General features: G+C 36.7%; 1 protein-coding gene across 1 annotated transcript; it reads left to right on the top strand.

Annotated features, from left to right (window-relative positions):
- The first annotated feature begins 3669 nt into the window (after nucleotides 1–3669).
- On the top strand, nucleotides 3670–6994 carry LOC128642641 (serine/threonine-protein kinase MARK2-like). Its single transcript, XM_053695423.1, has 9 exons — nucleotides 3670–3891; nucleotides 4118–4171; nucleotides 4475–4523; nucleotides 4629–4694; nucleotides 4889–4959; nucleotides 5163–5219; nucleotides 5450–5617; nucleotides 5785–5904; nucleotides 6932–6994. Exons 1-9 carry the CDS (start codon nucleotides 3670–3672, stop codon nucleotides 6992–6994), a joined length of 870 nt encoding a protein of 289 aa, XP_053551398.1.
- Nucleotides 6995–15579: the final 8585 nt, after the last annotated feature.

Consider the following 15579-nt stretch of genomic DNA (forward strand, 5'->3'; position numbering starts at 1 on the left):
AGAAAAATGCAAGTGAAGTCTGTGTTGTGTGATTATTTTATTAGGTTATAATGCTGTTTAGCAAATGTTTTTGTTAATTTAACTTAGTTTAATTATATATTATGTGTTGTGTGATTATTTTATTAGGTTTATAATGCTGTTTAGCATTTAAAGTCTTCATTTCAAAGCTTTAAAAATAATGTATTAGGTGTTACTTATGACAATTTTGAGAGGGGCCTGGAACCCAACTCCCTCACTTCCCATTCACTTACATTATAAACTGGGTTTCAATTTACAACGGTTTCAATTTACAACCATTCCTTCTGGAACCTATCCCCGGCGTAAACTGAGGGCTACCTGTATATTTTCTAAATACCAATTAATTTATCCAAAACATGCATTGTATCTTGTGTGTATGAGGGTAGAGTTTAGCATTAATGTATCTGTTGGCCTTTTCACATAGAGACCGATAGACATAGACAGTTGGCTTTCCAAAGGTATTTTTTAAGTTTTTGTGGACTTCAATTTGAAAGTAGATTGTTACTATTGCTTATTTTATCCACAATTCTCAGTCTAGGGCCTGTTACTTGCTGAGTGATCATTAACAGATGATATGATTTTACTCAAAATGTTTTCCTTAATTATAGATATCTTATGACCCAATTATTTTGTAACCTCTGACATTTAATCTGGGTTACGTGACAGATTAAACAATTCATAACTATCAAATATGAGTTGGCATGAATGTATTTATTAATCACTACAACAATTAATACAATACCTCAAGATCAAGGTAGTATCCAGTTACAATTTTAAGCTAAGTTCTTACAGAATTGATACCCATCTCAGGCCAATCAGCTTGTTCTATACCATAAATGTTAAAGGCTAAATAGATTATTTAGTTTAGTTTAGTTTTCACCGATCTGCAATCTGTATAGTTAATTCTGTTGTAATTCTACTCTTGCAAATCTTTTAGCCATAAAACAATGTTTTTTCCTTTGACATTTGGTTTCATCAATACATCTACCCATATGGTAAAATATTTTAAACATAGTCTTTCTGACATAGGACCCGATTCTATAAAGCTCTCTGGGCAGGTGAGATTATTTAAGAATGCTCGCCAGTACTTCTATTTCCCTGGTGGAATTCTATAAAGCCACTTTTTACCCTGAAAACCAAGTGGCGTACACTGTATGTTTATATGGGAAGGAGATGCAGACATTACAAATGGGCACAATGAAAATTGTAAATTAAAAATCATACAAATAATTGAACCATTCACATAAAAATACACAGGAAAAAAATTGTATTGTTAAATTGTATCAAATATCGTAAAAAAAAATGGTTCACCAAAAATCGTATTTGATCAAAAACAATATTTGTATGTAAATTACACAGTAATAAATCATATTAAATATGCACTGTGCGTAAATCGTAATTTAAATGGACAGTATACACCAATTTTCATATATCTGTATGTAATAGACACTACTATAAAGAAGAATATGCACAGATACTGCTATAACAAAACCAGTATAAAATATTTTAAAAATGTATTTAGAAGCTCCCAGTTTAGCACTGTTGATGAGTTTAGGCTGGGACACCAAGAAGTACAGACACTCCCACTTCCCCGCATACGACAAGTCAGATTACATAAACAGGAGCCAGCAGCAAATTGTAGACTTGTGTATACATCTGATACTTTGGGGCTTGGTTAGGAGTCTAAAAATCAGTTCTTTAAAATAAGCAAAACTATACATTGTTACAAAAACACTACCAGATGGGCTATATAAATGGATCTACAAAACATTTATGCAAAGAAAAATCTAGAGTACAATGTCCCTTTAAGTACACTGTATGTGCAAACAAACATATAAATTTGTACGAATTACAAACTGTAATTGTTGGGTTTTTTAAAAAAATGGGCTAAACATGGGCGCTCATGAAATGGTCTCTCAAATCCCAGCGTATTTCTGTAAACATTTCTCCCTACAGAGCTCAATGTTTTTTTCTCGCAAATTAAAAATTGACAAACTTTTATCAAAATACTCAAAACATTAATTATTCTGAAAAGAAAACCTATTTGCATACAAAAATAACAGTGAATTAAAGGTACAGCTCACAGAAAACTGCATCATTTGATTTGTATTAGGCGTAATATTAAAGTTTATAACAGAGGACTCTCATTATTTCTATGGGCGACATCTCGCCACTCGCAGGGACAGTTGCCCCCCCCCTTTTTTTTATTTTTTTTTTATAGAATTCTATGAGGGCTGCACCTGTGAGTGTCAGACTAAAAATACAGTCTAGGCCGGCGATTATTTTAGATCCGGGCCTTTAGTAATGTTGGAAAAAGTAGCATTGGTTGTTATTGAAGTAATATCTATGCAAATTTAGAAACGTGGATTGTTTATATCTGAGTTATTTAGCAAGTGGATAAAATAATTAACAGCTTCAATATCTTCACTAAACACTTTGGTGCATTTTAAAGGAACCTTTCAAATAAATAAATATAGATCCTTTATCACTTCACATTTGTCTATTGAGTTTGTAGGTACAAATCTTATCTCTTTGTAATAAAACAATGTGAGCTGGGGATAACAATCTCTTCAGAAGTCCTAATCTTGTCTGTCACTATTTGATGTTTGTCTCAGTGCTGGGTGACACTCAGTAATAATTACTGGTATATCTAATACTGCATCATTGTGCTCCTTCTGAGCGGATACTCATAGCTGTATTAAACTTATATTAAAGAGCAATGCGCTCAGTTAGTGCTCGTGCGCTGGCATCACATGCACTTGTTCTTCGTTTGGATTTTCTGACAGAAATCCATATAGAGTCCATATGATAGTATTTTATTTATCTCACAAAGCCATTTCATTTCTAACGGAGCTAAGTCAGCTTTATGGTTATTAGAAAATGAAAACCTAATTGGCTGGTAGCAATATTAATGAGGTCATGTGACTTTTTCTAGTGAGTGACTTTAATATGTAGATAATGTTTCATATGATCACTCTTAAAGAGACAGTAAACACCTTGTAATTACATTTCTGAAGCCCTACTATAAATTAACATACTAGATAAGAGTGACAAATAATTGAACGCAATAACACATCACCCATGATTTGATTTATTTGAAAGAGCCAATCTGGTCTTCTTACTAAGGTAGAAACAGCTAACCACTGCCATTTTGTAAACAAAAGGTTTTTTTTCTTTTCTGTATGTTATTCGTTCCTTTGCTGAGGCCAGTTAGGGACACAGGCTTGTGAATTATGCAGTATGAGCTTCGAATAATCAGAACTGGGCAACACATAATTTTTATATTTAAATTATTTGAAAAAGAGGCAAAATAAAGAATGATATTAAAATTACAAAGTTTTTGTTTTTTAATTTAATTGTATTTTTACTGCACAAATAGACATTTTATAATCTCAATGTACTGTCCACTGTCTCTCCAATATTGTAAGTATGTTTATAAAGTTTTGTTAAAAAAAAAGAAGGCTATACTTATAAAGAACAAATGATGTCATAATATGTCATGCAGTGTAAATTCATAATAGTGTGGGTGGGGCCTATATGTTACAGCATATTATGACATCACAGAGCCACTAGAGATTTATTAACACTACTTCTCACACCTTCTTTTCATACTTCAATAAAGTTATTATTGAGCAACAGAGATTTTTTACAATGGCGAGTAATTATAATGGCCGCAGCAGATGGTGGATGCTGCTGTGCTGTAGTACCCCTGTAGAACCACCTGAGGACGTGTTCACAGAACCCCAAGTGGCTGCTTCAACCACACCCCAGGAAGAGCATTTAATTGTTGGAAATTATCGGCTCCTTCAAACCCTTGGAAAGGGCTCATACGCTGAAGTCCGGCTGGCTCAGCACATAAAGACGGGCAAGCAGGTGAGTACATGAGAGATCATTATAAGCAGCCATTTATATAACTGTTACCATGTATTGGAACAACCAGAGCCCATATAAATGTAGTGGACCTTATATGACAGATGAAGTATATGGTAGTAACTTATCAATGTGTTATTTTTCATGTGGAAGTTTGAAGGGTCACTGCCCCATCACTCTGTATAACCTTTTAAAGAATCTAATTTGATTGATATATTTTACTTTTCAGGTTGCGGTTAAAATCATTGATAAGAACAATTTTGATCCTCTTTGTGTGGAGCAGGTAAGGACTTATTGGGACTCTCTGGAATTAAGGGGTACCTTCAGTATGTCATTTATTCACATTATTTACTAATTTTCTAGAGTAATAGCACCCAGAGTAGATCTAGTTGGCAATTGCTATGTTAAACACTCAGTAATGTCAGTTATTATAAAGGATTAGAGTGTCACAACTTGCTGTACCAGTACTGGCTAGAAGTGTCTGTACTACAGATGTTAGACTGTCTCATTTAAGGGGGTTCAGTTTTTATTGTTATCATTATTTGATCCCCTCTTCTGTTAGTAACTTGTCTCCTCTCTTTTACAGATTTCCCAAGAGAGTAAATTCCTCCGGCTGTTAAACCACCCCAACATAGGTAAGTGAGAGGCTACGACCCTGCTGATTCCTTCTCATATATAACTTGCTACCCCTCTGCTTATCCCCATGCATTTCTCACCTCTATCTTCTGTCTTATTTACAGTTCAGCTGTACGAGGAGATTGAGACCAGTGATGCCCTTTATTTTGTCATGGAGTATGTAAGCGGAGGTACTTCCTCTTATACTGTACTATTCTCCCATATATCTTTCTCTTTTCTCTCCTCACTGTATATTTTATTTTTATTTTAGCTTCCCAGTATTACTTGATATTCTTATTGTTTAGTCTACTCTTTCTAATGTCCCATTTGTGTTTCTTTAATTAACTCTTTCTTGTGCTAATTCATCTTTCTCTATTTTGGAAAGGTAATCTTTTTAATTACCTAAAGGATCATGGCCGTATGGAAGAGAACAAAGCCCATGCCCTGTTCCGCCAAGTAAGTACATACTGAATCCATAACAATGTCACAGTTCAAATAATATAAATATATACTTAGACAAAAGGTGTCTGTCTGTCCATCTATCTCTATTATACTTTTGTAAAGTATTACAAATGCAATTGATAAAAAACCTAAATATACATGTTGTACTCTCATATTACACAAGCCCTAAATTTATCTCCATCGACTTTCCTTTTCAGATGGTGTCAGCAGTAAATCATTGTCACCAAAATGGCATTCTACATGGTGACCTAGCGGTAAGAGAGATTAGATACATTTAATCATTAAATAAAGACATTTAAATGTAATTAAAATAATATGTAAACTGTTTTGATGTTTTTGAGAAATAGATGTAATTTATGGCACTTAGGACGTAATTTGGCAAATAGTATAAGATAATCACTTACAAGAACATTCACCTACATACGCTACAATTAAATGTATACTATTATCTCTTGTAAATAACAACTCATTTCCTTTTTTACAGCCTGATAACATCCTTGTAGACGCTGATGGAAATATCAAGATATCAGATTTTGGTATAAGTTCTTGGATCACTCCAGATTATGGGCCAGAAGTTGACCTCTATTCCCTGGGAGTGGTTCTGTATGAGATGCTGACCTGCTACAGACCTGACTATGGTGCAGAACCAGTGGTAAGTGACTATGAATTTATATTTTATATGAAACACAATGGAAAATTAGAAATTTTTATGGCATAGCTAAGATTTTACTAGGTATAAAGTTACATGTGAAATGCTTTACAGGATAGTGCTAAGCAATATGAGACTTGCTGACGCCTGTTTTCTATGGCTTCTCTTAGCAAATGGTGCAGCTTGATAGCGAGGGCTATCATGATGTTCCGTATTACATCTCCAATGACTGCAAGAACCTTCTGCTGAAACTCATGTTACGCGACCCCAGCGCGATATATTCAATATCGGTAAGTTACAAACAATATTCTTTTTAAATAAACTCATACATTCTCCATGTACAAACAAAGTCTTACAAACATATCTCCTAACATGTAATCATTAGACATGCGCATTAGTTTGTTATTCAGCACTTGTTTCATGCAACAAATAGCTATAGGGTTGTGCATCCTGAACACACAATTCTTTGTCTACTTAATATGCGCAATCCCATGTCTGAAGTATAGATGGCGCTACACAGTATGTGACTGTATTATTAATGCACTTTTATTAGTTCCAATATAATGTGCGCAATCCCATGTCTGAAGTATAGATGGCGCTACACAGTATGTGACTATATTATTAATGTACTTTTATTAGTTCCAATATAATGTGCGCAATCCCATGTCTGAAGTATAGATGGCGCTACACAGTATGTGACTGTATTATTAATGCACTTTTATTAGTTCCAATATAATGTGCGCAATCCCATGTCTGAAGTATAGATGGCGCTACACAGTATGTGACTGTATTATTAATGTACTTTTATTAGTTCCAATATAATATGTGCTGAAAGTACAGTTCTAACAGTTTGTTGTTTTTTATTTCTGACCGTAGCGAATCATGAAAGATCCGTGGGTTAGTGTAGGCTTACAGAGTGCGGCATCAGGTGAGTCTATTAAGTATTTTAATTAACAGTCTGTAACTATAATAGATAGTAGATAGCATTTTACTGTTAAAGGTGCAGTAAAGTAAAAATACAACTTTAATAGTTTAGACAGAGCATAAAAAATGTTCAAATTTACTTTTATTTTCAAATGTACTTTATTCTCTTTGCATTCTTAGATAAACCTAGGTAGCCCATAGGAGCTCAGGACTATGCACGCCTTTAGCCTTCTGTGGCAGCAATGTTAATCAATTGGCAAATGCTCTTGTGATAGAGTGCTAAAGAAACGTGCACACTCATGAGTCTATCTTGGTTTACTCTTCATTTGAAAGGATACACAGAGAACAAAGCAAATGTTTTCTTTTTTATATAGCATGCCACTGTCCCTTTAGTGTGACTTTTCAGAGACACTGGAGGGCACATGCACTGGATTGTATATACTGAATGTCCTGTAATATTAATACAGTGAGTTACTGAGTCTTTACTTAGTATATTTATGTGCAGTAATGACACATCACATGCGCTACACTGACATGCATAATCATCTATGGTCTGTTCTGTGTCCCCTCAGATAGTGTCTCCACATCCACCAATCAGAAGCCTAAATACAGCAGCAGGAGGAGGGCGAGACTCGTCTCACCTATGGTAAGTACCAGTGGTCTTGTGCCGCGCACACTTATATCTCAGCACAACAGCAGAATGTGTTTGTATCATATACAGTGTTTAGAGTTAATGAGCATTACCCTAGTGATCATTGTAGTGATAGTATATAGACGTAATCTATAGTCACACTATGATACATAGTTTTTATATATTTATTACTAGTTTCCTGTATTACAATGCACATAAAACGTACACTGACATCTATAATGCGCTAGAGCACATCAATACATTAAAGGGACATGATAGAGCGTGTGATTCTAACAGACCTTTTACTTTACTTCTGTTTAGTCCTTATCCTCCGTTGTAGCCAGATACTGGCAGTGTCACTAGCGCAAACTGTCTGATTTACATAAATAATAATATAAATGTGTGTATATCACTTTATGTTTTTACCTGTTTCCTATTTAATCAGTTTCCCTTGTTACATTGTCTTTTTCTGCACCCAACAGAACAGTGAATCACCACCTGTGAAAAGGAGGAGACTAGAGTCTAGACTGCCGTGAGCGTCATGTCCAAGGCTATGAACATCTAACATCCATCCTCAGCCTCTGGGAACAACTATGGGACTGACTTCATATGGCAGTATTGTAATGTTTATCTATTAAACTTTTAATAAACTATTATTTGATCTATTGGTTTAGTTTTTTTTTTTTATCAGGTCTAGAGAACCTCTTGAGTGATCACATGCAATCCAGGAAACACAACACATTTAATGGAGTCACATTTGTTACTGGTTTCAGTGCTCAGTACACAGATATTTGCAAACATTTTGCTTTACTGTCTGCTGATGAGAAATTGACAGGAGTCTTACTGAAACTTTAGGTAGTAACCTTTCCCCTCAGAGACCAACAAGTTCCTGGTGAGACATATGGGAATGTTCAGGTGTGGTTAAACCAGACGTAGACCTTGTGATTGTGTTCAAATCCTGGGGCAATTTACATCTATGGTCACTAATGAGGAGTTCAAAACAAATGCCTGTCTTAACTGTACATCCACATGTCATCTACCATATTACCTGGGAGAAATGCAAGATTCAGTATGTGGGTTTAATGACCCGAGATGTACGATCCCATAATCGGGAACATTTCTCCAGTATCAACATTGGCACATCCACAACCCTCTCGGTACAGCATTTTGTGAGGCATCACAATGGCAACTTGAATACATGTAAGTAGTGTGCAATAGAGAAGATTTTGATGCCCATGGGGGGGGGGAGTCTGTGAGCAACCAAAAGAGAAATGTTCTGGACATTTAGACTAGGATCCCACAGGGTCTAAACTCCAGTTATGATTTGATTAATTATTGGGATTAAAAACCTTAGTTTATTTAGGTTTCTATTTGGTCTCTTAATAAGACACATCAATTGAAGATTTATGTAGGAAGCGTGTGATCTTTTGTCATTGGAGGGTACAATTGGAGACTCTGCTGCTGATGTTACTTGTGGCTTTCCAAAGTTTAAAGATTCATCTAAATGTTATCCTATAAAGAGCAGGGGTGCTATTATTAAAACCTTTCCAAAATAAAGTTGAAAAAGATCTTACCATACTTTATGATGAGACCAAGAGACAGAAATCTAAACACAATTTTGGAAAGCTAGAGAAGATAGCTTTCGAAAATCTAGGTAGAAATAAAGAAATAGAGTTTCGTTCCACAGACAAAGGTGGCTCTGTGGTGCTACTTAATAGGGTTTATTTCACAAATGAAGCTTATATACAATTTGAAAATGCTGAGAGCTTCAAAGAGCTACATACAGACTTTACCTGGAGATTTCAGAGAGAACTTGGGAAGTTGATTGACTTGGGAAAATGTAATGGTTATCTTGATGAAGACACCCGTAAATATTTGATGGTGAATAATCCAGTGATTCCGATTTTCAATCATTTGACAAAGTTTCACAAATCTCTGATAAATGTGGAAGGAAGGCCCATTGTGAGTGGTATTGGCTCCCTTTTGGAGCACCTCTCGCAATGGGGGAATGCTATTTTGAAACTATTAGTTCAAGAGTTGCCCAGTTTTGTTTTGGATACGAAACATATCATGAAACAGTTGGACAAAATGGTGTAGGAGAAGGATTTTATATGGCTCATGATAGATGTAAAGGCCTTATATTCCTAAATCTCTCATGAGTAGGGTTTGGAGGCTATAGGGTTCTTCCTTAATAATATATCAGGATATGACACATAATTTTGTGATTATGTGATCGAAGTGGTCTATTTTATTTTGACCCATAATTCATTTTCTTTTAAAAAATTCTCTGTTTTCTCCGGAGATGTGGGGTGGTGGGCGCTGTCCCACATCTATGGAGATAAGAACCAATATAGAGGGAATATCATATTGCACATGTGCTATATTGATGACCTGCTATTAATTTGAAGAGGCACTGAATCAAATATTTATGATTTATTATGTTATTTAAATAACAACTCGATAAGTATTTCCTTTACATCTGAGAAGAGTAACAACAAAATCAATTATTTGGACATTACCCTAAGTGGGTTATCTGGTAATAGAATCATTACAGAAGTATACAAGAAACCATTCACTGGGTATTCCCTTTTACATGCTAAAAGTAACAATCCAAAAAGGGTTTTGTCAGCTGTGGCTAAGGGTCAATTTATAAGGCTCAAGAGAAATCGACAATAATAGATACGTTTGAAGGAAAGGCTGAAGCCTATAACGTCAGCTGAAGGAGAGAGCTTATCCAATGAAAATGATAAATAAAGCAAGATCACAAGTAGGAAAAATCAACAGAGCAGATGTATTGCAGGATAAACCAAATAAATATATAAGGGAAGGAGACATATTAAGTTTTATCACACAATAAATTAATATTTAATTATATACGTAATTTAGACACATTTTCCACTTTTGGCAGCAGATGAGAGGTTAATAGAAACCGAGAAGAGAGGTTGCAAGTTCACATATAAGAAAAGTTTATCAAACAGAAATAGTAGTAGCACCCACTCAATTGAAAAGACAAGGCAACACATTGAACACTTGGCTATCACAATGTAAAGCCTGTAAATATCTGTCTGTTGGTGATGGCTTTAAGAGTTCGGATACAGGGGAATGTTTTCAACATAAAAATAGATTGACATGCAGAGTACTGATGTCCCGAACTGTTCGCCGGAGAACAGTTCCCGGCGAACATAGCTTGTTCACGTTCGCAGCGGCGGGCGAAAATATGCGATGTTTGATCCACCCCCTATTCGTCATCATTGAGTAAACTTTGACCCTGTATCTCACAGTCTGCAGACACATTACAGCCAATCAGCAGCAGACACTCCCTCCCAGACCCTCCCAGCTCCTGGGCAAGAGCCATTTTAGAATCATTCTGATCTTGCATTCGTAGTGAGAGGAGGGATAGTGCTGCTGCTGCTGATTTTATAGGGAAATTGATAGCTAGGCTATTGTATTCAGTGTCCACTACAGCCCTGAAGGACTCATCTGATATCTGCTGTAAGGACAGAACCCCAAAAAGCCCTTTTTAGGGCTATATCATTCCTTTTTTTATTTTTATTTTTTTTCTTTGTAATCTAATACTGGCACTGCCAGCCTGTGTGTCAGTCTCACAGCATATACTGTGCCTACTTGCTCAGTGCCACCAGTCATATCTGGTGTAACATTAGTGTAAATTTAAAAAAAAAAACTTTTACATCAGTCTGCTAGTGTAATCTAATTGCAGTTGCCTGCCCGCCAGAGTGTGTGCCAGGCCCACTTGACAACTAGTGCCACAAATCATATTTGTTATAACAGTAGTGTAAATATTTAAAAAAAAAACTTTTTTGACTGTGAGACATCAGTCTGCTAGTGTAATCTTATTGCAGTTGCCTGCCTGGCAGCGTGTGTGCCAGGCCCACTTGCCAACTAGTGCGACCAATCATATTTGTTGTAACAGTAGTGTAAATATTTTTTAAAAAAACTTTTTTGACTGTGAGACATCAGTCTGCTAGTGTAATCTAATTGCAGTTGCCTGCCTGCCAGCGTGTGTGCCAGGCCCACTTGCCAACTAGTGCCACCAATCATATTTGTTATAACAGTAGTGTAAATATTTTAAAAAAAAACTTTTTTGACTGTGAGACATCAGTCTGCTAGTGTAATCTTAGTGCAGTTGCCTGCCTGGCAGCGTGTGTGCCAGGCCCACTTGCCAACTAGTGCCACCAATCATATTTGTTGTAACAGTAGTGTAAATATTTTTTTAAAAAACTTTTTTGACAGTGAGACATCAGTCTGCTAGTGTAATCTAATTGCAGTTGCCTGCCTGCCAGCGTGTATGCCAGGCCCACTTGCCAAAAAGTGCCACCAATCATATTTGTTATAACATTAGTTGAAATATTTTTTTAAAAAAAAAACTTTTTTGACTGTGAGACATCAGTCTGCTAGTGTAATCTTATTGCAGTTGCCTGCCTGCCAGCGTGTGTGAAAGGCCCACTTGCCAACTAGTGCCACCAATCATATTTGTTATAACAGTAGTTTAAATATTTTTAAAAAAAACTTTTTTGACTGTGAGACATCAGTCTGCTAGTGTAATCTAATTGCAGTAGCCTGCCTGCCAGCGTGTGTGCCAGGCCCACTTGCCAACTAGTGCCACCAATCATATTTGTTATAACAGTAGTTTAAATTTTTTTTAAAAAACTTTTTTGACTGTGAGACATCAGTCTGCTAGTGTAATCTTATTGCAGTAGCCTGCCTGGAAGCGTGTGTGCCAGGCCCACTTGCCAAGTTAGTGGCACCACTCATATTTGTTATTACAGTAGTTTAAATATTTAAAAAAAAAACTTAGCGTGTGTGCCAGGCCCACTTGCCAACTAGTGCCACCAATCATATTTGTTATAACAGTAGTTTAAATATTTAAAAAAAAACTTTTTTGACTGTGAAACATCAGTCTGCTAGTGTAATCTAATTGCAGTAGCCTGCCTGCCAGCGTGTGTGCCAGGCCCACTTGCCAATTAGTGCCACCAATCATATTTGTTATAACAGTAGTTTAAATATTTAAAAAAAAACTTTTTTGACTGAGACATCAGTTTGCTAGTGCAATCTAATTGCAGTAGCCTGCCTGCCAGCGTGTGTGCCAGGCCCACTTGCCAACTAGTGCCACCAATCATATTTGTTATAACAGTAGTTTAAATATTTAAAAAAAAACTTTTTTGACTGTGAGACATCAGTCTGCTAGTGTAATCTAATTGCAGTAGCCTGCCTGCCAGCGTGTGTGCAAGGCCCACTTGCCAACTAGTGCCACCAATCATATTTGTTATAACAGTAGTTTAAATATTTTAAAAAAACTTTTGAAAGTGAGACATCAGTCTGCTAGTGTAATCTAATTGCAGTAGCCTGCCTGCCAGCGTGTGTGCCAGGCCCACTTGCCAAGTAGTGCCACCAATCATATTTGTTATAACAGTAGTTTAAATATTTAAAAAAAAAAGTTTGACTGTGAGACATCAGTCTGCTAGTGTAATCTAATTGCAGTAGCCTGCCTGCCAGCGTGTGTGCCAGGCCCACTTGCCAACTAGTGCCACCAATCATATTTGTTATAACAGTAGTTTAAATATTGAAAAAAAACTTTTTTGACAGTGAGACATCAGTCTGCTAGTGTAATCTAATTGCAGTAGCCTGCCTGCCAGCGTGTGTGCCAGGCCCACTTGCCAACTAGTGCCACCAATCATATTTGTTATAACAGTAGTGTAAATATTTTAAAAAAACTTTTTTGACTGTGAAACATCAGTCTGCTAGTGTGATCTAATTGCAGTTGCCTGTCTGCCTGCCAGCGTGTGTGCCAGGCCCACTTGCCAAGTTAGTGGCACCAATCATATTTGTTGTAACAGTAGTAAAAATATTTAAAAAAAAAACTTTTTTGACTGTGAAACATCAGCCTGCTAGTGTAATCTTATTGCAGTTGCCTGCGTGCCAGCGTGTGTGCCAGGCTCACTTGCCAAGTTAGTGGCACCACTCATATTTGTTATAACAGTAGTTTAAATATTTTAAAAAAACTTTTTTGACTGTGAGACATCTGTCTGCTAGTGTAATCTTATTGCAGTAGCCTGCCTGCCAGCGTGTGTGCCAGGCCCACTTGCCAACTAGTGCAACCAATCATATTTGATATAACAGTAGTTTAAATATTTTAAAAAAAACTTTTTTGACTGTGAGACATCAGTCTGCTAGTGTAATCTAATTGCAGTAGCCTGCCTGCCAGCGTGTGTGCCAGGCCCACTTGCCAACTAGTGCCACCAATCATATTTGTTATAACAGTAGTTTAAATATTTTAAAAAAACTTTTTTGACAGTGAGACATCAGTCTGCTAGTGTAATCTAATTGAAGTTGCCTGCCTGCCAGCGTGTGTGTCAGGCCCACTTGCCAACTAGTGCCACCAATCATATTTGTTATAACAGTAGTTTAAATATTTAAAAAAAAACTTTTTTGACTGTGAGACATCTGTCTGCTAGTGTAATCTTATTGCAGTAGCCTGCCTGCCAGCGTGTGTGCCAGGCCCACTTGCCAACTAGTGCAACCAATCATATTTGTTATAACAGTAGTTTAAATATTTAAAAAAAAAACTTTTTTGACTGTGAGACATCAGTCTGCTAGTGTAATCTAATTGCAGTAGCCTGCCTGCCAGCGTGTGTGCCAGGCCCACTTGCCAACTAGTGCCACCAATCATATTTGTTATAACAGTAGTTTAAATATTTAAAAAAAAAACTTTTTTGACTGTGAGACATCAGTCTGCTAGTGTAATCTAATTGCAGTAGCCTGCCTGCCTGCCTGCCTGCCAGCGTGTGTGCCAGGCCCACTTGCCAAGTTAGTGGCACCACTCATATTTGTTATAACAGTAGTTTAAATATTTTTAAAAAAAACTTTTTTGACTGTGAGATATCAGTCTGCTAGTGTAATCTAATTGCAGTAGCCTGCCTGCCAGCGTGTGTGCAAGGCCCACTTGCCAACTAGTGCTACCAATCATATTTGTTATAACAGTAGTTTAAATATTTTAAAAAAAACTTTTGACTGTGAGACATCAGTCTGCTAGTGTAATCTAATTGCAGTAGCCTGCCTGCCAGTGTGTGTGCCAGGCACACTTGCCAAGTAGTGCCACCAATCATATTTGTTATAACAGTAGTTTAAATATTTTTTTAAAAAATGTTTGACTGTGAGACATCAGTTCGCTAGTGTAATCTTATTGCAGTAGCCTGCCTTCCAGCGTGTGTGCCAGGCCCACTTGCCAACTAGTGCCACCAATCATATTTGTTATAACAGTAGTTTAAATATTTTTAAAAAAAAACTTTTTTGACTGTGAGACATCAGTCTGCTAGTGTAATCTAATTGCAGTAGCCTGCCTGCCAGCGTGTGTGCCAGGCCCACTTGCCAACTAGTGCCACCAATCATATTTGTTATAACAGTAGTTTAAATATTTAAAAAAAAAACTTTTTTGACTGTGAGACATCAGTCTGCTAGTGTAATCTAATTGCAGTAGCCTGCCTGCCTGCCTGCCAGCGTGTGTGCCAGGCCCACTTGCCAAGTTAGTGGCACCACTCATATTTGTTATAACAGTAGTTTAAATATTTTTAAAAAAAACTTTTTTGACTGTGAGATATCAGTCTGCTAGTGTAATCTAATTGCAGTAGCCTGCCTGCCAGCGTGTGTGCCAGGCCCACTTGCCAACTAGTGCAACCAATCATATTTGTTATAACAGTAGTTAAATATTTAAAAAAAACTTTTTTGACTGTGAGACATCTGTCTGCTAGTGTAATCTAATTGCAGTAGCCTGGCTTCCAGCGTGTGTGCCAGGCCCACTTGCCAACTAGTGCAACCAATCATATTTGTTATAACAGTAGTTAAATATTTAAAAAAAACTTTTTTGACTGTGAGACATCTGTCTGCTAGTGTAATCTAATTGCAGTAGCCTGCCTGCCAGCGTGTGTGCCAGGCCCACTTGCCACCAATCATATTTGTTATAACAGTAGTTTAAATATTTAAAAAAAAACTTTTTTGACTGTGAAACATCAGTCTGCTAGTGTAATCTAATTGCAGTAGCCTGCCTGCCAGCGTGTGTGCCAGGCCCACTTGCCAACTAGTGCCACCAATCATATTTGTTATAACAGTAGTTTAAATATTTAAAAAAAACTTTTTTGACAGTGAGACATCAGTCTGCTAGTGTAATCTAATTGCAGTAGCCTGCCTTCCAGCGTGTGTGCCAGGCCCACTTGCCAACTAGTGCCACCAATCATATTTGTTATAACAGTAGTTTAAATATTTAAAAAAAAACTTTTTTGACTGTGAAACATCAGTCTGCTAGTGTAATCTAATTGCAGTTGCCTGCCTGCCAGCGTGTTTGCCAGGCCATATTGCCAATTAGTGCCACCAATCATATTTGTTATAACAGTAGTTT

Source organism: Bombina bombina, chromosome 12 (genome assembly GCF_027579735.1).
Source record: "Bombina bombina isolate aBomBom1 chromosome 12, aBomBom1.pri, whole genome shotgun sequence".
NCBI classification, from domain to species: domain Eukaryota; kingdom Metazoa; phylum Chordata; class Amphibia; order Anura; family Bombinatoridae; genus Bombina; species Bombina bombina.

Excerpts from the sequence above, each read along its gene's own strand:
- LOC128642641 (XM_053695423.1), top strand. The coding sequence starts at position 3,670 with ATGGCGAGTAATTATAATGGCCGCAGCAGATGGTGGATGCTGCTGTGC. Across the intron at positions 4,172-4,474 it reads ATCCTCTTTGTGTGGAGCAG|ATTTCCCAAGAGAGTAAATT; the intron begins GTAAGGACTTAT and ends TCTCTTTTACAG. Across the intron at positions 4,695-4,888 it reads CATGGAGTATGTAAGCGGAG|GTAATCTTTTTAATTACCTA; the intron begins GTACTTCCTCTT and ends TATTTTGGAAAG.